The 25,051-nt window shown below is 38.7% G+C and overlaps 1 protein-coding gene across 9 annotated transcripts in view; it reads left to right on the forward strand.

The window, feature by feature from the left end:
* Window positions 1-25,051, forward strand: part of ARHGEF9 (Cdc42 guanine nucleotide exchange factor 9) — a 231,362-nt gene that overhangs the window by 103,257 nt on the left and 103,054 nt on the right. For all 9 annotated transcript variants that reach the window (XR_010940123.1, XM_067724474.1, XM_067724469.1 and 6 more), the window contains one exon: window positions 20,965-21,156. Coding sequence is in view for 8 of the 9 variants with exons in the window: in XM_067724474.1 (XP_067580575.1) it covers window positions 20,965-21,156 (192 nt within the window). In the remaining variant the exon portion in view is untranslated. The remainder of the gene's footprint in view (window positions 1-20,964; window positions 21,157-25,051) is intronic.

The raw sequence follows: 25,051 nt of genomic DNA on the forward strand, positions 1-25,051 counted from the left end.
CAAACAGTGACAGCTTTACTTCTTCTTTTCTGATTTGAATTCCTTTTATTTCCTTTTCTTTTCTGATTGCTGTGGCTGAAACTTCCAAAACTATGTTGAATAAGAGTGGTGAGAGTGGGCAACCTTGTCTTGTTCCTGATCTTAGTGGAAATGCTTTCAGTTTTTCACCATTGAGGACGATATTGGCTGTAATTATCAATTCTACACATAATATCAATAGTGTATATGTGTCAATCTCAATTTCTCAATTCCTCCCATCCCCCTTTCCACCTCGGTGTCCATACATTTGCTCTCTACCTCTGTGTCTCTGTTTCTACTTTGCAAAGAGGGTCATCTATGCCATTTTTCTAGATTCCACATATATGCATTAATATACAATATTTGTTTTTCTCTTTCTGAATTACTTCACTCTGTATGACCCTCTCTAGGTCCATCCATGTCTCTACAAATGACCAAATTTTGTTCCTTTTTATGGCTGAGTAATATTCCATTGTATAGATGTACCACATCTTCTTTATTGATTCCTCTGTTGATGGACATTTAGGTTGCTTCCATGTCCTGGTTATTGTAAATAGAGTTGCAGTGAACTTTGGCATGCATGTATCTTTTTGAATTGTGGTTTTCGCAGTGTGTATTCCCAGTAGTGGGATTGCTGGGTCATATGGTAGTTCTATTTTTAGTTTTTTTTGGAACCTCCATACTCTTTTCCACTGTGGCTCTCTCAGTCTACATTCCCATCAATAGTGCATGAGCGTTCCCATTTCTCCATACCCTCTCCAACATTTATTGTTTGTAGATTTTTTGGTAATGGCTGTTCTGACCAGTGGGAAGTGGCACCTCATTGTAGTTTTGATTTGCATTTCTATAATAATGAGTGATGTTGAGCATATTTTCATGTGTTTTATGGCCATCTGCATGTTGTGTTTTTTTTCTTTTTTCTTTTTTTTTGCCGTACACGGGCATCTCACTGTTGTGGCCTCTCCCATTGCAGAGCACAGGCTCTGGACGTGCAGGCTCAGTGGCCATGGCTCACAGGCCCAGCCACTCTGTGGCATGTGGGATCTTCCCTGACTGGGGCACAAACCCGTGTCCCCTCCATCGGCAGGCAGACTGTCAACCACTGTGTCACCAGGGAAGCCCCTGCCCATTTTTTGATAGGGTTGTATTTGTTTTTTTGATATTGAACTGCATGAGCCACTGGTATATTTTGGAGATTAATCCTTTGTTAGTTGCTTCATTTGCAACTGTTTTCTCCCATTCTGAGGCTTGTCTTTTCATCTTGTTTATGGTTTTCTTTGCTGTGCAAAAGCTTTTAAGTTGAATTCGGTTGCATTTGTTTATTTATTATTTTTATTTTCATTACTCTAGGAAGTAGGTCAAAAAGATCTTGCTGCAATTTATGTCATAAAGTGTTCTGCCAATGTTTTCCTCTAAGAGTTTAATACTGTCAGGTGTTACATATAGGTCTTTAACCCATTTTTTTTTCATTTTTTTGTATCACGTTATGGAGTGTTCTAATTTCATTCTTTTACATGTAACTGTCCAGAGTTCCCAGCACCACTTATTAAAGAGACTGTCTGTTCTCCATTGTATATTCTTGACTCCTTTGTCAAAGATTAGTAGGTGTGTATATTTATCTGGGGGCTTTCTATCCTGTTCCATTGATCTATATTTCTGTTTTTGTGCTAGCACCATACTGTCTTGATTACTTTGGCTTTGTAATATAGTCTGAAGGCACATAGCCTAGTTCCTCCAGCTCCACTTTTCTCAAGAATCCTTTGTCTATTCGGGTTGTTGTGTGTTACCATACAAAATGTAATTTTTTGCTCTAGTTCTGTGAAAAATTCCATTGGTAATTTCATAGGGTTTGCATTGAATCTGTAGACTGCTTTGGGTAGTATAGTCATTTTCACAGTATCGATTCTTCCAGTTCAAGAACATGGTATATCTCTCCATCTGTTTGTACTGTCTTTCATTTCTTTCATCAGTATCTTATAGTTTTCTGCATACAGGTCTTTTGCCTCCTTACGTGGGTTTATTCCTTGATATTTTACAATTTTTGTTGCAATGGTAAATGGGAGTGTTTTCTTGATTTCATTTTCAGATTTTTCATCATTAGTATATAGGAATGTCACATATTTCTGTGCATTAATTTTGTATCCTGCTACTTTACCAAATTCATTGATTAACTCTAGTAGTTTTCTGGTGGCATCTTTAGGATTCTCTATGTATAGTATCATGTCATCTGCAAACAGTGACAGTTTTACTTTGTTTTTTCCAATTTGGATTCCTTTTATTTCTTTTCCTTTTCTGATTGCCATGGATAGAACTTCCAAAACTATGTTGAATAATAGTGGTGAGAATGGACACCCTTGTCTTTTTCCTGATCTTAGAGGAAGTGCTTTCAGTTTTTCACCTATAAGAATGATATGTCCTCTGGGCTCACTTTCTGGAGAGTTTTTATCATAAATGTGTATTGAATTTTATCAAAATCTTTCTCTCCATCTATTGAGGTGATCATATGGTTTTTATTTGTCAATTTGTTAATATGGTGTATCACATTGATTGATTTGCATATATTGAAGAATTCTTGCATTCCTGGGATAAATCCCACTTGGTCATGGTGTATGACCCTTATAATATGTTGTTGGATTTGGTTTGGTAGTGTTTTGTTAAGGATTTTTCCATCTATGTTCATCAGTGATATTGGCCTGTAATTTTCTCTTTTTGTTATATCCTTGTCTGGTTTTGGTATCAGGGTGATGGTGGACTCATAGAATGAATTGGGGGTGTTCTGTCCACTGCAGATTTTTGAAATAGTTTGAAAAGGCTCTGTGTTAGCTCTTATCTAAATGTTTGATAGAATTCTCCTGTGAAGCCATCTGGGCCTGGACTTTTGTTTGTTTGAAGATTTTTAATCACAGTTTCAATTTCATTATTTGTGATTGGTCTCTTCATATATTCTATTTCTTCCTGGCTCAGCCTTGGAAGGTTGTACTTTTCTAAGACTGTCCATTTCTTCCAGGTTGTCCATTTTACTGCCATATAATTTCTTGTAGTAGTCTCTTATGATCCTTTGCATTTCTGTGGTGTCAATTGTAGCTTCTCCTTTTGCATTTCTAATTTTATTGATTTGAGTCCTCTCCATTTTTTTTTCCTGATGAGTCTGTCTGGCTAAATGTTTATCAGTTTCATTTATCATCTCAAAAAACCAGCTTTTAGTTTCATTGATCTTTGCTATTGTTTTCTTCATTTCTATTTCATTTGTTTCTGCTCTAATATTAATGATTTCTTTCCTTCTACTAACTTTGGGTTTTGTTTGTTCTTCTTTCTCTCATTGCTTTAGGTGTAAGGTTAGGTTGTTTATTTGAGATTTTTCTTGTTTCTTGAGGTAGGATTGTATTGCTGTAAACTTCCCTATTAGAACTGCTTTTGCTGCATCCTGTACATTTTAGGTCATCATGTATTCATTGTCATTTGTCTCTATGTATGTTTTCATTTCCTCTTTGATTTCATCAGTGATCTCTTGGTTATTTCATAGCATATTGTTTAGCCTCCATATGTTTGTATTTTTAACAGTTCTTTTTTTCCTGTAATTGATTTATAATCTCATAGGATTGTGGTAGGAAAAGATGATTTATACAATTTCAATTTTCTTAAATTTACTGAGGCTTGATTTGTGACCCAGGATGTGATCTATCCTGGAGAATGGTCTGTGAGCACTTGAGAATAAAGTGTGTTCTGCCACTTTTGGTTTGAATGTCCCATAAATATAAATTACGTCTATTTGGTCTCTTGTGTCATTTAAAGCTTGGGTTTCCTTATTCATTTTCTGTCTTGACGATCTGTCCATCGGTGTAAGTGGGGTGTTAATGCCCCCCACTATTATTGTGTTACTGTTGATTTCCCCTTTATAAGTGTTAGCATTTGCTTCATTTATAGAGGTGCTTCTAGTTTGGGTGCATAAATATTTACAATGGTTATATCTTCTTCTTGGCTTGATCCCATGATCATTATGTAGTGTCCTTCCTTGTCTCTTTTAATAGTCTTTATTTTAAAGTCTATCTTGTCTGATATGTGTATTGCTCCTCCAACTTTCTTTTGATTCCCATTTGCATGGAATATCTTTTTCCATCCCCTTACTCTCAGTCTGTATGTGTCCCTAGGTCTGAAGTGGGTTTCTTGTAGATAGCATATATATGGGTCTTGTTTTTGTATCCATTCATCCAGTCTGTATCTTTTGGTTTGAGCATTTAATCCAATTACATTTATGGTACTTATTGATTTGTATGTTCCTATTGTCATTTTCTTAATTGTGGCTTCATTTTTGTAGATCTTTTTATTCTTTTGCGTTTCCCTCCTGGAGAAGTTCCTTTGGCTCTTGGAGAGCTAAAGGAATTTCCTTTAACAGTTGTTGTAAAGCTGGTATGATGGTGCTGAATTCTCTTAGCTTTTGCTTTTCTGTATATCGTGTGATTTCTCTGTCAAATCTGAATTAAATCCTTGCTGGGTAGATTAATCTTGGTTGTAGGTTTTTCCCTTTCATCAGTTTAAGTATATTATGTAACTTTCTTCTGCCCTACAAAGGTTCTGCTGAAAAATGTGCTGATAACCTTATGGGGATTCCCTTGTATGTATGTCATTTGTTGCTTTTCCCTTGCTGCTTTTTATGTTTTTTCTTTGTATTTAATTTTTTGTTAGTTTGATTAATATGTGTCTTGGTATGTTTCTCCTTAAGTTTATCCTGTATGGGACTCTCTGTTCTTTCTGGACTTGATTATTTCCTTTCCCATGTTAGGGAAGTTTTCAACTATAATCTATTCAAATATTTTCTCAGATCCTGTTTTTCTCTTCTTCTTCTGGGACCCCGATAATTCGAATGTTGGTGCATTTAATGTTGTCCCAGAGGTCTCTGAGACTGTCCCCAATTCTTTTCATTCTTTTTTCTTTGTTCTGTGGGAGTGATTTCCACCATTCTATCTTCTAACACACTTATCCATTCTTCTACCTCAGTTTTTCTGCTATTGATTCCTTCTATTTTATTTTTCATTTCAGTTATTGTGTTATTCACCACTGATTGTTTGTCCTTTAGTTCTTCTAGGCACTTGTTAAACATTTCTTGTATCTTCTCAACCCGAACCTCCATTCTATTTCTGAGATCTTGGATCATCTTTCCTATCATTACCCTGAATTCTTTTTCAGGTAGATTGCCTGTTTCTTCTTTATTTATTTGGTCTTGTGGGATTTTACCTTGCCCCTTCATTTGCAACATATTTCTCTGTTATCTAATCTTGTCTAAGCTACTGTGTTTATTGTCTCCTTTCATCAGGCTGCAGGGTCATAGCTCTTCTTGCTTCTGGTATCTGCCCCTTTGTGGGTGAGGTTGGTCCAGGGGCTTGTTTAGGCTTCTTGGTGGGAGGGATTGTTACCTGTGCTCTGGTGGGTGGTGCTGAGTCTTTTCCCTCTGAAGGCCAGGGCCACATCAGGTGAACTGTTTTGGGGTGTCTATGAGCTTAATACCACTTCATGCAGCCTGTCTGCTGATGCATGGGTCTGTGTTCCTGTCTTGCTGGTTGTTTGGCATTAGGTGTCCAACACTGGAACCTGCAAGCAGCTGTGTGGGGACAGGTCTTGGTGATGATATGGATACCTCTGGGAGCATGCACACTGATTAATATTCTCTGTGCCCATGAATTCTTTGGTGGTCCACTGTCCTGGATTCAGTGCTCCCACCATGGAGGCTCAGGCCTGATCCCAGGCTCTACAACCAAGAGCCCATAAGCTGCACAGTGCAATGTTCCCAAAATTGAGGCGGTTGACTTTGGGAGCAACTTTAGCCTTTGGGTTTGCTTTCTGAAATTAAAAAAAATGAAAACAAACAAATGAAACCCAAGACAAATAGCAAAAACAGAGAGGACCTTCAAGATGGTGGAGGGTTAAGACATGGAGATCATCTTCCTCTCCACAAATACATCTACATGTGGAACAACTCCTACAGAACACCTACTGAAAGCTGGCAGAAGATCTTAGACTTCCAAAAAGAGGAAAATCCCCACATACCTGGGCAGGGCAAAAGAAAAAAGAAATAAACAGAGAAAAAAGAACAGGGACGGGACCTGAACATCTGGGAAGGAGCTGTGAAAGAGGAGAAGTTTCCACACACTAGGGAGCCCCTTCAGTGGCGGGGATGAAGAGTGGCCAGAGGGGAAGCTTTGGAGCCATGGAAGAGGGTGCAGCAACAGGGGTGCAGAAGGCAAAGCAGAGAGATTCCCTCACAGAGGATCGGTGCTAACTAGCACTCACAAACCTGAGATGATTATCTCTGACCAACCACCACAGGTGGAGGCTGGGACCTGAGGTTCAAGTTTTGCAGGTCAAACCCCAGGGAGAGGACTAGGGTTAGTTGCATGAAGATGGCCTGAAGGGGGCTAGTGTGCTAGAGCTAGCCAGCAGGGAGTCCGGGAAAAAGTCTGGACCTGCTGGAGGGGCAAGAGACCATTGTTTAGCGGTGAGCAAGGAGAAAGTATTCCCACTGTGTGCCCACAGAAGGCAGAGTACCACCTAAGCAAGCTCCAGAGATGGGTGCAAGATGTGGCTAACATCTCGGACTGCAAAGATGAGCATGGATGGCTAACACCACCGCTGCTGCCACCAAGAATCCTGTGTGAAAGCACAGGTCACTACCCACATCACCCTGGTAACCTGTGCAGCATGCCACTGCCAGGGTCCCGTGATCCAGGGAAACTTCCCCTTGGAGAACACACTGCGTGCCTCAGGCTGTGACGAAGTTATGCTGGCTTCTCCCACCGCAGGTTCTCCCTGCATTCTAATTATAACTACCGTACCCCTCCCTCAATACAGCCTGAGTGAGCAATAGAGCCCTAATCAGCTGCTGCTTTAATCCCTCCAGTCTGTGAGGGGAATAGATGCCTGAGGGCAGCCTAAATGCAGAGGCAGGGCCAAAACGAAAGCTGAAACCCAGGAGCTGTGCAAAGAAAAGAAGGGGGAATTACTTCCTACAGCCTGAGGACAAGCAGATTAAATCCCCACAATCAACTTGAAAAATGCTGCATTTGAACAATACCTGAATAGACAAAGAATGTTCCCAAAATTGAGGCGGTTGACTTTGGGAGCAACTTTAGCCTTTGGGTTTGCTTTCTGCGTCTGATTGGTTTATGGTTTTACATCTATCACAGTTTAGATTTTAGTGCTTATTATAATTTGTGGATTTATTTATTGGTTTGGTTGCTATCTTCCTTTTTTTAAATTTAATTTTACTTTTTAAATTTATTATCTTTTAAATATATTTTTATTTTTTACCTTTATTCTCTTTTTGTGAGTGTGTATGTTTATGTCTCTTTGTGTGATCTTCTCTGTTTAGGTTTGCTTTTACCATTTATCCTAGGGTTCTGTCTGTTAGTTATTTTTTAATTTTTAGTTGTTTGTTTTTTTTAGCTTTATGAGTGTGTGTATATTTCTTTTTTAAAATCTTTATTGGAGTATAATTGCTTAACAATGGTGTGTTAGTTTCTTCTTTATAACAAAGTGAATCAGCTATACATAAACATATATCCCCATATTTCCTCCCTCTTGCATCTCCAACCCACCCTCCCTATCCCATCCTTCTAGGGGGTCACAAAGCACTGAGCTGATCTCCCTGTGCTATGCAGCTGCTTCCCACTAGCTATCTATTTTACATTTGGTAGTATATATAAGTCCATGCCACTCTCTCACTTCGTCCATCTTACACTTCCCCCTCCTTATGTAATCAAGTTCATTCTCTATGTCTGCGTCTTTATTCCTGTCCTGCTCCTAGGTTCTTCAAAACCACTTTTTTTGTTGTTTTTTAAACTCCATATATATGTGTTAGCATATGGTATTTGTCTTTCTGTTTCTGACTTACTTCACTCTGTATGACAGAGTCTAGGTCCATACACCTCACTGCAAATAACTCAATTTCATTTATTTTTATGGCTGAGAAATATTCCATTGTATATATGTGCCACATCTTGTTTTTCCATTCATCTGTCAATGGCCACATAGGTTGCTTCCATATCCTGGTTATTGTAAATAGAGCTGCAATGAACATTGTGGTACATGACTCTTTTGAATTATGATTTTCTCGGTGTATATGCTCAGTAGTTGAATTGCTGGGTCGTATGGTAGTTCTATTTTTAGTTTTTTAAGGAACCTCCCTACTGTTCTCCATAGTGGCTGTATCAATTTACATTCCCACCAGCAGTGCAAGAGGGTTCCCTTTTCTCCACACCCTCTCCAGCATTTATTGTTTGTAGATTTATTGATGATGGCCATTCTGACTAGTGTGAGGTGATAGCTCATTATAATTTTGATCTGCATTTCTCTAATGATTAGGGATGTTGAGCATCCTTTCATGTGTTTGTTGGCAATCTGTACGTCTTCTTTGGAGAAATGTCTATTTGGGTCTTCTGCCCATTTTGGATTGGGTTGTTTGTTTTTTTCATATTGAGCTGCATGAGCTGCTTGTAAAATTTGGAGATTAATCCTTTGTCAGTTGCTTCATTTGCAAATATTTTCTCCCATTCAGAGGGCTGTCCTTTCATCTTCTTTATGGTTTCCTTTGCTGTGCAGAAGCTTTTAAGTTTCATTAGGTCCAATTTGTTTATCTTTGTTTTTATTTCCACTTCTCTAGGAGGTGGATCAAAAAGGATCTTGCTGTGATTTGTGTCATAGAGTGTCCTGCCTATGTTTTCCTCTAAGAGTTTTATAGTTTCTCACCTTACATTTATGTCTTTAATGCACCTTGACTTTATTTTTCTGTATGGTGTTAGGGAGTGTACTATTTTCATTCTTTTACATGTAGCTATCCATAGTCCAAGCACATTATTGAAGAGGCTGTCTTTTCTCTGTTGTATATTCTTCCCTCTTTTATCAAAGATAAGTGACCGTATGTACATGGGTTTATCTCTGGGATTTCTATTCTGTTCCATTGCTCTATATATCTGCTTTTGTGTCAGAACCATACTGTATTGATTACTGTAGATTTGTAGTATAGTCTGAAGTCAGGGAGCCTGATTCTTCCAGCTCCATATTTCTTTCACAAGATTGCTTCAGCTATTCTGTGTCTTCGGTGTTTCCATAGAAATTGTGAAAATTTTTGTTCTAGTTCTGTGAAAACTGTCATTGGTAATTTGATATGGATTGCATTGAATCTGTAGAGTGTTTTGGGTAGTATGGTCATTTTCACAATGTTGATTTTTCCAATGCAAGAACATGGTATATCTCTCCATCTGTTTGTATCATATTTAATTTCATTCATCAGTGTCTTATAGTTTTCTGTATAAAGATCTGTTGTATTCATAGGTAGGTTTATTCCTAGGTATTTTATTCTTTTTGTTGAGATGGTAAATGGGAGTGTTTCTTTAATTTCTCTTTCATATTTTTCATCATTAGTGTATAGGAATGCAAGAGATTTCTGTGTATTAATTTTGTATCCTGATACTTTACCAAAATCATTGAGTAGCTCTACTGGTTTTCTGGTAGCATCTTTAGGACTCTCTATTTATAATATCATGTCATCTGCAAATAGTGATAGATTTACTTCTTCTTTTGCAATTTGGATTCTTTTATTTCTTTTTCTTCTCTGATGGCTGTGGCTAAAACTTCCCAAACTATGCTGAATAATAGTAGTAAGAATAGGCAACCTTGTCTTATTCCTGATCTTAGTGGAAATGGTTTCACTTTTTCACCATTGAGAATGATGCTGGCTGTGGGTTTGGCATACATGGTCTTTATTATGTTGAGGTAAGTTCCCACTATGCCTACTTTATGGAGGATTTTTATCATAAATGGGTGTTGAATTTTGTCGAAAGCTTTTTCTATATCTATTGGGATGATCATATGGTTTTTGTCCTTCAATTTGTTTAAAGTGCCTTATAACATCGATTGAGTTGTGTATACTGAAGACTCCTTTTATTCCTGGGATAAACCCCACTTGATCATGGTGTATGATACTTTTAATGTGCTGTTGGATGCTGTTTGCTACGGTTTTGTTGACAATTTTTGCATCTATGTTCATCAGTGATACTGGTTTGTAGTTTTCTTTCTTTGTGACATCTTTGTCTGGTTTTGGCATCAGGGTGATTGTAGCCTCGTAGAATGTGTTTGGGAGTGTTCCTCCCTCTGCTATATTTTGGAAGATTTTGAGAAGTATAGGTGTTAGCTCTTCTCTAAATGTTTGATAGAATTCGCTTGTGAAGCCGTCTGGTCATGGGCTTTTGTTTGCTGCAAGATTTTTAATCAAAGTCTCAGTTGCAGTGCTTGTGATTGGTCTGTTTATATTTTCTATTTCTTCCTGATTCAGTCTCAGAAGTTTGTGCTTTTCTAAGAAATTGTCCATTTCTTCCAGCTTTTCCATTTTATTGGCATATAGTTGCTTGTTGTAAACTCTCATGATCCTTTGTATTTCTGCAGTGTTCGTTGTTACTTCTCCTTTTTCATTTGTAAATCTGTTGATTTGAGTCTTCTACCTTTTTTCTTGATGAGTCTGGGTAATATTTTATTAAGTTTGTTTATCTTCTCAAAGAACAAGCTTTTTGTTTTATTGATCTTAGCTATTGTTTCCTTCATTTCTTTCTCATTTATTTCTCATCTGATCTTTATGATTTCTTTCCTTCTGCTAACTTTGGGTTTTTCTTGTTCTACTTTCTCTAATTGCGTGAGGTGAAGGTTAGGTTGTTCATTTGAGATGTTTCTTGTTTTCTGAGGTAGGATTGTATTTCTATAAACATCCCTCTTAGAACTTCTTTTGCTTCGTCCCATCAGTTTTGGGTCATTGTGTTTTCATTGTCATTTGTTTCTAGGTATTTTTTGATTTCCTCTTTGATTTCTTGTGATCTCTTGTGTATTAAGTAGTGTATTGTTTAGCCTCCATGTATCTGTATTTTTTACAATTTTTTTCCTGTAATTGATATCGAGTCTCACAGTGCTGTGGTCAGAAAAGATACAGGATAAGATTTCAGTATTTTTAAAATTTACCTAGGCTTGTTTTGTGACCCAAGATATGATCTATCCTGCAGAATGTTCCATGAGCACTTGAGGAGAAAGTGTATTCAGTTGTTTTTGGATGGAATGTCCTATAAATATCACTTAATTTCAGCATGTTTAATGTAACATTTAAAGCTTGTATTTCCTTATTTATTTTCATTATGGATGATCTGTTCATTAGTGAAAGTGGGGTGTTAAAGTCCCCTACAATTATTGTGTTACTGTTCATTTCCCCCTTTTGGTTGTTAGCATTTGCCTTATGTATTCAGGTGCTCCTATATTGGGTGCATGTGTATTTACAATTGGTGTATCTTCTTCTTGGATTGATCCCTTGATCATTATGTACTGTCCTTCTTTGTCTCTTGAAGTAGACTTTATTTTAAAGTCTATTTTGTCTGATGTGAGAATTGCTACACCTGCTTTCTTTTGATTTCCCTTTGTATGGAATATCTTTTTCCAACCCCTCAGTTTCAGTATGTATGTGTCCCTAGGTCAGAAGTGTGTCTCTTATAGACAGTATATATACAGGTGTTGTTCTTGTATCCATTTAGCCAGTCTATGTCTTTTTGTTGGAGCATTTCATCTATTTACATTTAAGGTAGTTATCAATATGAATGTTCCTATTACCATTTTCTTAATTGTTTTGGGTTTGTTATTGTAGGTCTTTTCCTTTTCTTGCATTTCCTGCCTACAGAAGTTCCTTTAGTATTTGTTGTAAAGCTGGTTTGGTGGTGCTGAATTCTCTTAGCTTTGCTTCTTTGTAAATATTTTAATTTCTCCATTGAATCTGAATGAGATCCTTGGTGGGCAGAGTAATCTTAGTTGTAGGTTTTTCCATTTCATCACTTTAAATATGTCCTGCCACTCCCTTCTGGCTTGCAGAGCTTTTGCTGAAAGATCAGCTGTTAACCTTATGGGGATTCCGTTGTATGTTATTATTGTTTTTCCCTTGCTGCTTTTCATATTTTTTCTTCGTATTTAATTTTTGATACTTTGAGTATTATGTGTCTTGGCGTGTTTCTTCTTGAATTTATCCTGTATGGGACTCTTTGTGCTTCCTGGACATGATTAATTATTTCCTTCCCATATTAGGGAAGTTTTCAACTATAATCTCTTCCAATATTTTCTTAGTCCCCTTCTTTTCCTCTGGCACCCCTATAATTCGCTAGTTGGTGCATTTCGTGTTGTCCCAGGGGTCACTGAGACTGTCCTCAATTCTTTTTTCTTTATTCTGTTCTGCAGTATATATTTCTACTATTTTATCTTCAATGTCACTTATCCATTCTTCTGCCACAGTTATTCTGCTATTGATTCCTTCTAGTGGATTTTTAATTTCTTTTATTGTGTTGTTCATCCTTGTTTGTTTGGTCCTTATTTTTTCTAGATTCTCGTTAAACATTTCTTATATTTTCACCATTCTATTTCCAAGATTTTGAACCATTTTTACTATGATTACCATGAATTCTTTTTCAGGTAGACTGACTACTTTCCCTTCATTTGTTTGGTCTGGTGGGATTTTACCTTGGTTCTTCATCTGCTGTGTGTTCCTCTGGCTTCTATTTTCCTTAACTTACTGTGTTTGTGGTCTCCTTTTTTCAGGCTTCAGGTTCATAATCATTGTTGTTTTTGGTGTCTGCCCCCAGTGGCTAATGTTGCTTCAGTGTGTTATGTAGGCTTCCTATTGGAGGGGCCTGGTGCCTGTGTTCTGGTGGATGAGGCTGGATCTTGTCTTTCTCGTGGGTAGGACCACATCCGGTTTTGTGTGTTCGTGTCTCTGATCTTATTATGATTTTAGGTAGCTTCTCTGCTAATGGGTGGGGTTGTGTTCCTGCTTCCTAGTTGTTTGGCATAGGGTGTCCAACCCTGTAGCTTGCTGGTTATTGAGTGGAGTGGGGTCTTAGCGTTGAGGTGGATATCTCTGGGAGAGCTTTCGCTGTTTGATATTATGTGGTGATGGGAGGTCTCTGGTGGACCAATGTCCTGAACTCAGCTGTCCCACCTCAGAGGCACAGGCCTGATACCCGGCCAGACCACCAATACCCTGTCAGCCACATGGCTCAGAAGTAAAGTGAGATAAAAGGAAAGAAAGAAAAGAAAAGAAAGAAAGAAAGAAGTAAAATAAAATTATTAAAATAAAAAATATTAAAAAAAGAAAGAAGAAAACAACCAAACGATAAAACAAATCCACCAATGATAACAAGTGCTAAAATATTTTTTTTTAAAAAAGAAAGGGGCTTCCCTGGTGGCGCAGTGGTTGAGGGTCCACCTGCCGATGCAGGGGAAGTGGGTTTGTGCCCCGGTCCAGGAGGATCCCACATGCCGCGGAGCAGCTGGGCCTGTGAGCCATGGCCGGTGAGCCTGTGCATCCGGGGCCTGTGCTCTGCAATGGGAGAGGCCACAGCAGTGAGAGGCCCACGTACAGCAAAAAAAAAAAAAAAAAAAAAAAAAAAGAAAGAAAACACACTTCAGACAGAAACTAGGACAAATTGTAAAAGCAAAGCTATACAGACAAAATCACATGAAGAAGCATGCACCTACACACTCCCAAAAATAGAAAAAAGAAAAAATATATATATTTTAAAAAAAGGAAGAGAGCAACCAGATCAATAAACCAGTCTATCAATGATAATAAACTCTAAATACTAAACTAAAATAAACATAAAGCCAGAAACAAATTAGATGGAGAAAGCAAACTCCAGGTCTACAGTTGCTTCCAATGTCCACCGCCTCAATTTTGGGATGATTCATCATCTGTTCAGTTATTTCACAGATGCAGGGTACATCAAGGTGATTGTGGAGTTTTAATCCACTGCTCCAAAGGCTACTGGGGTAGGTTTCCCTTTTTCTTCTTTGTTAGCACAGCTCCTGGGGTTCAGCTTTGGATTTGGTCCTGCCTCTGCATGCAGGTCGCCTGAGGCATCTGTTCCCCACACAGATAGGACGGGGTTAAAATAGTAGCTGATTAGGGGGTCTGGCTCACTCAGGCCATGGGAGGGAGGGGTACGAAATTGGGTGTAAGTCTGTGGCATCAGAGGCTAGCATGACAATTCACACTCTTTGCTTTTCTGGGGAAATCATCTCTGGATCACGGGACTCTGGCAGTGGTGGGCTGCACAGGCTCCTGGAAGCGGAACTATGGATAGTGACCAGTGCTTGCACACAGGCTTCTTGGTGGCTGCAGCAGCAGCCTTATCATTTCATGCCAATCTCTGGTGTCCACACTGATAGCCATGGCATGTGCCTGACTCTGTAGCTGGTTTAGGTGGTGCTCTGAATCCTCTCTCCTCGCGCCTGGCAAAACAATGATCCCTTGCCTCTTTGGCAGTTCCATACTTTTCCCCGGACTCCCTCCTGGTCTACTGTGGAGCACCAGCCCCCTTCCGGCTGTATTCATGCAGCCAACCCCAGTCCTCTCCCTGGGGTCCTACCTCCAAAGCCTGAGCCTCAGCTCCCAGCCCCCACCTACCCTGGCGGGTGAGCAGAAAAGCCTCTTAGGCTTGTGAGTGCAGGTCACCAGGGATCATTTGCGCAGGAATCTCTCCAATTTGTCCTCTTCACCCCTGTTGCTGAGCTCTCCTCCCTGGCTCCAAAGTTCCCCTCCCCCCACCCAGCCCCATTCTCAGTCAGTGAAGGAGCTTCCTAGTGTGTGGAAACTTTTCCTCCTTCAACCTCCTTCCCAGAGGTGCTGGTCCTGTCCATATTATTTTGTCTCTGTTTTTTTTCATTTTTCTTTTCCCCTACCCAGGTATGTGAGGAGTTTCTTGCATTTTGAAAAGTCTGAGGACTTCTGCCAGTGTTCAGTAGGTGTTCTGTAGGAGTTATTCCACATGGAGATTTATTTCTGATGTATTTGTGGGGAGGAAGGTTATTTCCACGTCTTAGTCTTCCACCATCTTGAAGCTATTCCATGTGTGTATGTTTCTTTGTGTGATTTTGTCTGTTTAGTATTGCTGTTACTATGTAGTTTGGGGTTATATCTGTTTGTTTGTTTTTCTTCCTTTTCTTCTGAGCCATGTGGCTGGCAGGGTCTTGGTGCTCCAGCTGGGTGTTGGGCCTGAACCTGCGAGGTGGGGAGCCGAGTCCAGGTCATTGGACCACCACTAATCTCCTGGCCCCATGTAATACCACTCGGCAAGGGGATAGAAAAAGATATTCCATGCAAATGGAAATCAAAAGAAAGCTGGAGTAGCAATTCTCATATCAGACAAAATAGACTTTAAAATAAAGACTATTAAATAGACAAAGAAGGACACTACATAATGATCAAGGGATCAATCCAAGAAGAAGTTATAACCATTGTAAATATTTATGCACTCAACATAGGAGTACTTCAATACATAGGCAAATGCTAACAGTCAAAAAGGGGAAAACAACAGTAACACAAAAATAGTGGGGCACTTTAACCCCACTTTCAACAGTGGACAGATCATCCAAAATGAAAATAAATAAGGAAACACAAGCTTTAAATGACACATTAGACCAGATGGACTTAATTGATATTTATAAGACATTCCATACAAAAATTACAGAATACACTTTCTTGTCAAGTGGTCATGGAATATTGTCCAGAATAGATCATATCTTGGATCACAAATCAAGCCTTGGTTAATTTAAGAAAATTTGAATTTGTATCAAGTATGCTTACAGCCCACGACACTATGAGACTAGATATTAACTGCAAGAAAAAAACTGTAAAAATTACAAACACATGGAGGCTAAAAATACACTACTAAATAACCAAGAGATCACTGAAGAAATCAAAGAGGAAATCAACAAATACCCAGAAACAAATAACAGTGAAGCACGATGACCCAAAACCTGCGGGATGTAGCAAAAGAGTTCTATAGGGAAGTTTATAGCAATAAAATCTCAGCTCAAGAAACAAGAAAAATCTCAAATAAACAGCCTAACCTTACACCTAAAGCAATTAGAGAAAGAAGAACAAAAATTAAAAAAAACAAAGTTTGCAGAAGGAAAGAAATCATAAAGATCAGATCAGAAATGAAAAGAAATGAAGGGAAAAATAGCAAAAATCAGTAAACATAAAGCTGATTCTTTGGGAAAAAAAGAATTCATAAACGTATAGCCAGACTCATCACACACAGAAAAGAAGACTCAAATCAACAGAATTAGAAATGAAAATGAAGGAACAACTGACACTGCAGAAATATAAAGGATCATGAGATTACTACAAGCAACTATATGCCAATAAAATGAAAAACCTGGCAGAAATGGAAAAATTCTTAGAAAAGTAATACCTTCCGAGACTGAACCAGGAAAAATAGAAAATATGAACACACCGATCACAAGCGCTGAAATCGAAACTGTGAGCAAAAATCTTCCAACAAACAAAAGCCCAAGGCCAGATGGCTTCACAGGTGAATTCTATCGAATATTTAGAGAAGAGCTAACACGTATCCTTCTCAAACTCTTGTAAAATATAGCAGAGGGAGGAACCCTCCCAAATTCATTCTATGAGGCCACCATCACCCTGATACCAAAACCAGACAAAGATGTCACAAAAAAAGAAAACTATAGGCCAATATCACTGATGAACATAGATTCAGAAATCGTCAACACAATACTAGCAAACAGAATCCAACAGCACATTAGAAGGATCACACAGCAGGATCAAGTGACATTTATACCAGGAATGCAAGGATTCTTCAATATAAGCAAATCAATCATTGTGATTCAGCATATTAACACATTGAAAGATAAATCCATGTGATAATCTCAATAAATGTAGAAATAGCTTTCGACAATATTCAACACCCACTTATGATAAAAACTCTCCAGAATGTGGGCATAGAGGGAACCTCCTCAACATAATAAAGGCTATATATGACAAACACACAGCAAACAGCTTTCTCAATGGTGAAAAACTGAAACAATTTCCCCTGAGATCAGGAACAAGACAAGGTTGCCCACTCTCACCACTATTATTCACCATAGTTTATGAAGTTTTAGGCACCGCCATCAGAGAAGAAAAAGGAATAAAAGGATTCCAAATCGTAAAAGAAGTAAAACCGTCACTGTTTGCAGATGACATGATACTATACCTAGAGAATATTAAGGATGCTACCAGAAAACTACTAGAACTAATCAATGAATTTGGTATAGTAGAAGAATATGAAATTAATGCACAGAAGTCTCTTGCATTACTATACAGTAATGACAAAAAATCTGAAAGAGAAATTAAGAAAACACTCCAATTTACCACTGCAACAAAAAGAATAAAATACCTAGGAATAAACCTACCTAAGGAGACAAATGACCTATACAAAGAAACTGTAAGAAACTGATGAAAGAAATTAAAGATAATACAAACAGATGGAGAGATATACCATATTCTTGCACTGGAAGAATCAACATTGTGAAAATGACTATACTACCTAAAGCAATCTACAGATTCAATGCAATCCCTATCAAAATACGAATAACATTTTTCACAGAACTAGGATGGAAAATTTTACAACTTGTATGGAAACAAAAAGACCCTGAATAGCCAAAGCAATCTTGAGAAAGAAAAATGGAGCTGGAGGAATCAGGCTCCCTGACTTCAGACTATCCTACAAAGCTATGGTAATCAAGACAGTATGGTACTGGCACAAAAAATAGAAATATAGTTAAATGGAACAGTATAGAAAGCCCAGAGATAAACCCACACACATATGGTCACCTTATCTTTGATAAAGGAGGCAAGAATATACAATGTAAAAAAGACAGCCTCTTCCGTAAGTGGCCCTGGGAAAACTCGAGAACTACATGTAAAAGAATGAAATTAGAACACTTCCTAACACCATACACAAAAATAAACTCAAAATGGATTAAAGACCTAAATGTAATGCCAGACACTCTCAGACTCTTAGAGGAAAACATAGGCAGAACACTCTATGACATAAATCACAGCAAGAGACTCTTTGACCCACCCCACCTCCTAGAGAAATGGAAATTGAAACAAAAATAAACAAATTGGACCTAATGAAACTTAAAAGCTTTTGCACAGCAGAGGAAACCATGAACAAGACAAAAAGACAACCCTTAGAATGGGAGAAAATTGTTGCAAACCAAACAACTGACAAAGGGTTAATCTCTGAAATATACAAGCAGCTCATCCCACTCAATATCAATAAAACAACCCCATCCAAAAATGGGCAGAAGACCTTAATAGACGTTTCTCCAAAGAAGATATACAGATTACCAACAAACATATGAAAGAATGCTCAACATCACTAATCATTAGAGAAATACAAATCAAAACTACAATGAGGTATCACCTCACACCAATCAGAATGGCCATCATCAAAAAATCCACAAACAATAAATGCTGGAGAGGGTGTGGAGAAAAGAGAAGCCTCTTGCACTGTTGGTGGGAATGTAAATTGATACATGACTATGGAGAACAGTATGGAGGTTCCTTAAAAAACTAAAAATAGAACTACCATATGACCCAGCAATCCCACTACTGGGCATACACTGTGAGAATACCATAATTCAAAAAGAGTCATGTACCACAATGTTCATTGCAGCTCTATTTACAATAGCCAGGACATGGAAGCAACCTAAATGTCCATCAACAGATGAATGGATAAAGAAGATGTGGCACATATATACAATAGAATATTACTCAGCCATAAAAGGAAATGAAATTGAGTTATTTGCAGTGAGGTGGGTGGACCTAGAGTCTGTCATACAGAGTGAAGTAAGTCAGAAAGAGAAAAACAAGTACCGTATGCTAACACGTATATATGGATTTAAAAAAAACAATTCTGATGAACCTAGGGGCAGGACAGGAATAAAGATGCAGACACAGGACTTGAGGACACAGGGAGTGGGAAAGGTAAGCTGGGACGAAGTGAGAGGGTAGCATTGACATATATATGCTACCAAATGTAAAATTGATAGTTATTGGGAAGCCACCGCATAGCACAGGGAGATCTGCTCTGTGATTTGTGACCACCTACAGTGGTGGGATAGGGAGTGACAGAGGGAGACGCAAGAGGGAGGGGATATGGGGATATATGTATGCATATAGCTGATTCCCTTTGTTATACAGTAGAAACTAATACAACATTGTAAGGCAATTATACTCCAATAAAGATGTTAAAAATAATAGCAAAAACTACCTCGAACCTACAGCAGAGCAACAACAATACAACACACACACACAAATAAAAAAAAGATAAATAAAAATACCAATAGAACAAAGAAACAAAAGAATTTAAAAATGAGAACAGTTAGGACTAGACTAACATAAACAAAAAATTAAAAATAAAAATATAGAGCAAACAAATAATGCAAAAAAACATAAAATATACACATAAAACAATCAAAAAAATAAAAATAAATAAAAAACAAAGAACACAAGAAAAAAACTCTAACACAACAAAAAAGTAAATTAAAAATAGAAAAATTAACATATATCTTTAAAACTTTTTAATTAAAAATAAAAGAAAAAATAATAAATGCAACACCACCAACAACTGAATAAAATGAAACAAACAAAAATGAATAATAGTAATAATCATATTTTCCTGGGGCCTCCTCTGTTAGCGTCCTTGCTCCCACAGTGAGCCAGAGCCAATCTCCACCTCCCCTGGAAGCCCTCCAATACCTATAGGTGGGTCTCTGGACCTGCTGTGGGCACTGTGGGGCCAACTCACACTCTGACCTGGCCCGACTCCCACGTTTACTTACCCCCCATAGTCCACTCCTACGAAGCCTAGACCAGTCTCTGTTGTGGGACCACTCGTCCATTCAGGTATTCCACAGACACAGGATTTACCAAGCTGATCTCGGGGATTTAATCTGCAGCTTGTGCAGCTGCACAGAAAGATTTCTGTTTGTGTTCCTTAGTTGCACCGCCTCTGGGGGTTCCAGCAGTTATTTGCCCATTTGGCAGAAGTTCTAGTGTTAGTAAATGAATTTTCATTACTATACAGTCTAGGTGCTCTTTATTTTATTTTTATTTTTTTAATTTTTATTTTATGTTGGAGTATATTTGATTAACAGTGTTGCATTAGTTTCAGGTATATAGCAAAGTGATTGAGTTATACATAAACATGTATATATTCTTTTCCAAATTCTTTTCCCATTTAAGTTATTACAGAATATTGAGCAGAGTTCCCTGTGCTATACAGTAGGTCCTTGTTGGTTATCTATTTTAAATACAGCATTGTGTACATGTCAATCCCAAACTCCCAATCTATCCCTCTCCCCAACGCTTCCCCCCAGTAACCATAAGTTTGTTTTCTACGTTTGTGAGTCTGCTCTTTAACCTGCTGGGTTTTATGTTTTTCCTGTTTCCCAAGGTAGGTGAGTCTGTGCCTATGCCCCCCAGCAATACCTATCCCTACTACAAATTGCTACTACAGAGGTGTGGTTCCCACATATACCATGTCTCCACCTTTACCTCTCATTTCTATCTGGTCATTTTATGTGCAATGGCTGTTCAATCAGCCCTCAAGAATTGCTCTCTATATAGGTGTAGATTTGGTGTGTCTATGGTAGGAGGTGAGCTAAGGGTATTCCTATGTCACTATCTTGGACACCTCTCCTCCCAAGATGTGTAATTTAATACATATTTTTTGACACAGCTGTGTTGCCTAGATATGCTCCAGCATGAATGAGTTCTGCTTGCCATAACTCTTTTCTCCTCTGAAATCTTCCTAGCCAGGAAGACACTTATAGATGGTTTAGTCCTACTCTTCTCCACCCTCCATTTTATGGATAGGTCACCATAGGCCTAGAGAGGAATAAACTCATGCCTAGGACCAGCAAGTCACCCTAGAGCCAGGCCAGGCATTCAGTTTAATAGGGCTCTGATTGAAGGTTCTCTGAATACCTGAATAATTTAGTTTGTCCTTTTTCTTCTTGTCTGAAAACTTCTCAAAGAAGGAAGCTGACCTGTTATTCTTCTTCTGCCTGCCTCTACAGCTCTGGGTGAACCAGGAGGATGGGGTGGAGGAAGGGCCCAGTGACGTTCAGAATGGGCACCTGGACCCCAACTCAGACTGCCTTTGTCTGGGCCGGCCACTCCAAAACCGGGACCAGATGCGAGCCAACGTAATCAATGAGATCATGAGCACCGAGCGTCATTACATCAAGCACCTAAAGGACATTTGTGAGGTAGGCCCAGCTATGATGGTGCATGTGAGGGCACTCAGGGTGGGGTAGAGGGCACTTCCATGAAGAAATGACAAGCTTCCTGGGCCGTACCTGTGAAAATCCCAAGATATTAGGAAACACAGCTTGACTAACCTCGTAGATTCTGTTCTGTGGGTGAGACTCCTCCCTTGGGGTTTCTCAGTCTCTCTGTTTATTTCTCCCCTTTTTGCTATCTACCTGTCTGTCTAACTTTCATATTCATATTCCCTCTCCCCACCCTCTCTCTCTGCCTCCCTCTGTCCCCTCTGCCGGAAACTCTATCCCTATCCTCTTGTTTTCTGATCCAGTTGTTGCCACCCCATGTAAGGGCCTGACTTCATTACAGCAAAACACATTTCCTGCCAAGCCAGTGGTTAACAAACTTGAGTGTGCACCGAAGTCCCTGGGCTAGCTTGTTAAGCATGCAGATTCCAGCCCTCTTTGACCCCACCCCCCACGCAAAGTTGTGAATTCTCAGCCTGGGATAAAACACGGAAATCTCTATGTTTTGCAAGTATCCCTGGTAATACTTGTCTTCCACTATGCCACTCTGCCCTCCAGGGACTGTGGCTCCACATTGTCTAACTCCATCCCTTCCATCTTTCTGACCTGAGTGAGGATGAGAACCTTTTTTTTCTCACACTGCCTTGAGTCCAGCAGAGACAAGTTGGCATTTTCAAAGGACCTTTTACTAAATGGTATGAGAAAACCAATGAGAGATAGAGAAAATAATGTTTTTAGAAGGATTTCTCTCCCCCCCTCCCTCTCTCTCACACACACACACTATAGCGTTATGCTTGACCCAGTGAAAAACTCTACCTTGAATATTTTCATCCCCTTTATTCCAGATAAGAGATCAGGTCCTACTTTCTGTCCTCCAGCCCTACTGATTAGGTCCAGGACCCACTCTGTAATCAATGGTATAGCTCTGACATTTTTCAAAGTTCTTGTTTCTTTAGAGCAGTGCTGCCTAATAGGAAGCAGTGCTTCCTGCAGTGATGAAAATGTTCTGTATCTGCAGTCTCCATTACAGTAGCCACTGATCAGATATCTGTGGCTGTTGAGCACTTGAGATGTGGCTAGTATGACTGAGAAATGGAATTTTAAATTTTATTTCATTTTAATTTAAATAGCCACACGTGACTAATAGCAACCACATCGGACAGTGCAGCTCTGAAAAGATCAAGACCATGGACTTTGGGCCTTAACTTTCTTCACCTAAATTCATTTTTTCACCCCTTCCAGACAGGTTAAAGGTTATCTCCTCCCCCTTCCCCAAGGCAGTAAGGTAGGGTAGAAAGAACAAGGGCTCTGTGGACATGGAGTGCTGGCTTTCACATCTTAACTTAGTCACTAATTAACCCTGTGGCCTTGAAGGTGCCTCTTAACTCCTCTAACCTTTGATTTTATGACTTGTCCAGTAGGCTTCATTTTACCAACCTCTTAACTTTATTGAGGAAATGAAGTAAATCTAATATTGTAAGTATTTGGGAAAAGGTAGTTTTCCTTTTCTTCCTTCCCTTTTCATCTATTCACCTATCCATCATTGTCTCTCTTTTATCTTTTTCTGTTCCTCCTACCTCCATACAAATGGTTGATATATTTTTTAATTACCCTCTCGAATATGTTACGTGGCATTGGGCATCAAACCGCTGATATGTCATTCATTCCACAAACATTTAGTGGAGTTCTGCTCCATGCTAGGCCTTGGACATAGCTCCTACACTCAAACTGTTCTGCCTTAGACCAATAGCATCTGAATCACCTGGGAGCTGGTTAGAAATGCAGAATCTTTAATTCCACTCCAGACCTGAATTCAAATCTACATTTTAACAAGGTTCACATTTGACTTACAATACATATTAAAGTTTGAGGAGCACTGCTGTAAAATGATAGCTATCTTACACTATTTATAATAGCAGGACATGGAAGCAACCTAAATGTCCATCAACAGAGGAATGGATAAAGAAGATGTGGTACATATATAAATGGAATATTACTCAGCCATAGGAAAGAAATAATGCCATTCACAGCAACATGGATGGACCTAGAGATTGTCATACTGAGTGAAGTAAGTCAGACAGAGAAAGAGAAACAACATATGATATCACTTGTATGTAGAATCTTAAAAAAGGCTACAAATGAACTTATCTACAAAACAGAAATAGAGTTACAGGTGTACAAAATACATTTATGGTTACTGCAGGGTAAGGCAGGGGATGGATAAATTGGAAGATTGGGATTGACACATACACACTACTAATAGAATAGATAACTAATAAGGACCTACTGTATAGCACAGGGAACTCTACTCAATATTCTGTAATGGCCTATATGGGAAAAGAAGCTGAAAAAGAGTGGATATATGTATATGTATAACAGATTCACTTTGCTGTACACCTGAAACTAACACAACATTGTAAATCAACTATACCTCAATATAAAACTTTTTTAAATGATAGCTATCTTATAATGTCATAAGGTCTATAATACAAGTTAGTACAGTCTGGTCTTTACCCAGCAGCCAAGGGATAGTATCAATACCTAAGTCCTTCATATCACTCCTCTGCTTAAAACTTTCCAATGGCTCACCTTTCCTTCCTGAGTAAAAGCCAAAATTCCCATTATTACTTACAAAGCCCTGTGTGATCAACCCTTCCTTACCTCTGTGACTTCATCTCTTGCTCTTTTCCCACATGCTCTCACTACTTTAGCCACATGGCCTAATTGCTGTTCCTTAAAAAGGCCTGACACACTCCCCCCTCATAGCCTTTCCACTGGCTTTCCCTTCTGCCTAAATCACTATTCCCTCAAATGTCTATGTGGCTCCATTTCTCACCTCCTTCAAGGCTTCACTCAAATATCATCGCCTTGAGACCTTCCCTGACTATTCTATCTAAAATTGTAACCATGTACTATCTTGTTTTATTTTTCTCCATTGCACTTACTGCTTTCTGACTTATTATATATTTTGCTTTTATGTTTTGTTTATTGCCTTTCTCCCCTACTAGAAAGTAAATTCCATGAGGGAAAGGGTTTTTTTAATTGATTTACTGATACATCCTCAACATCTAGCACAGTGCTTGGCAGATGGTAGATGCTCAATAACTACTTTTGGAAGTTGGAATTAAATATAAGTGCTCACATGCATGTACTATTTTGGCAAAGTACATTCACATCTTATGCCATTTGATTTTCAGACAGGAAATAGGTTGTTATTGTTATTCCTATTTTCTAGATCAACAGTCTGAGTCTCTAATAGGCAAAATTACTTTCCCAGAGTTCTCAGGCACTGACCCAGTGGGAGTCTTAGTCTTAGAAGGATTTTGTTCCCAACTACCAAACATCTTGGCCTCTTCCTACAGGGCATGGGCTCAGAACAGCAATGCAAGTATTTATCCTTCCAAAAGAGAGAGTGCTATGACCCTGTTTTGAGGAATTGCCTAATCTAGCCAACCTAAGCAAAGCTTTTGTTGGTGTTCTGCAAGTTTCATATCTCTTTATTATTCTTGATGCTGAAGCTAAGAGTTTAAATGGGAATGGGAAGTATCTCTTTGTCCCATCCTTCAACCACAGATGTCAAAGGAACGTTTAGCTAGAGCAAAAGAAGGGTAGAGAAAGCTGTGTCTTGATGGGCCAGAAGGCAGTATTTTAGCTCAGGGTTGTGTTACCTAAACCAAAAGCTATGAGGAACAATATGATTTATAAGAAGAATATCAAAACCAGAATTGGGAGTTCCAGGTTCAGGTCCCACCTTAGTCACAAACTGACTGAGGAATGTCAGGTGAATCTTTTCCATCCTGGACCTTGTTCCCCAACTCTAAAATTAGCAGGTTGGTAGAATTGCTCTTTAAGTGTTGTCTGACTCTTACTTTCT

This window comes from Pseudorca crassidens, chromosome X (assembly GCF_039906515.1).
Source record: "Pseudorca crassidens isolate mPseCra1 chromosome X, mPseCra1.hap1, whole genome shotgun sequence".
Taxonomy (NCBI): domain Eukaryota; kingdom Metazoa; phylum Chordata; class Mammalia; order Artiodactyla; family Delphinidae; genus Pseudorca; species Pseudorca crassidens.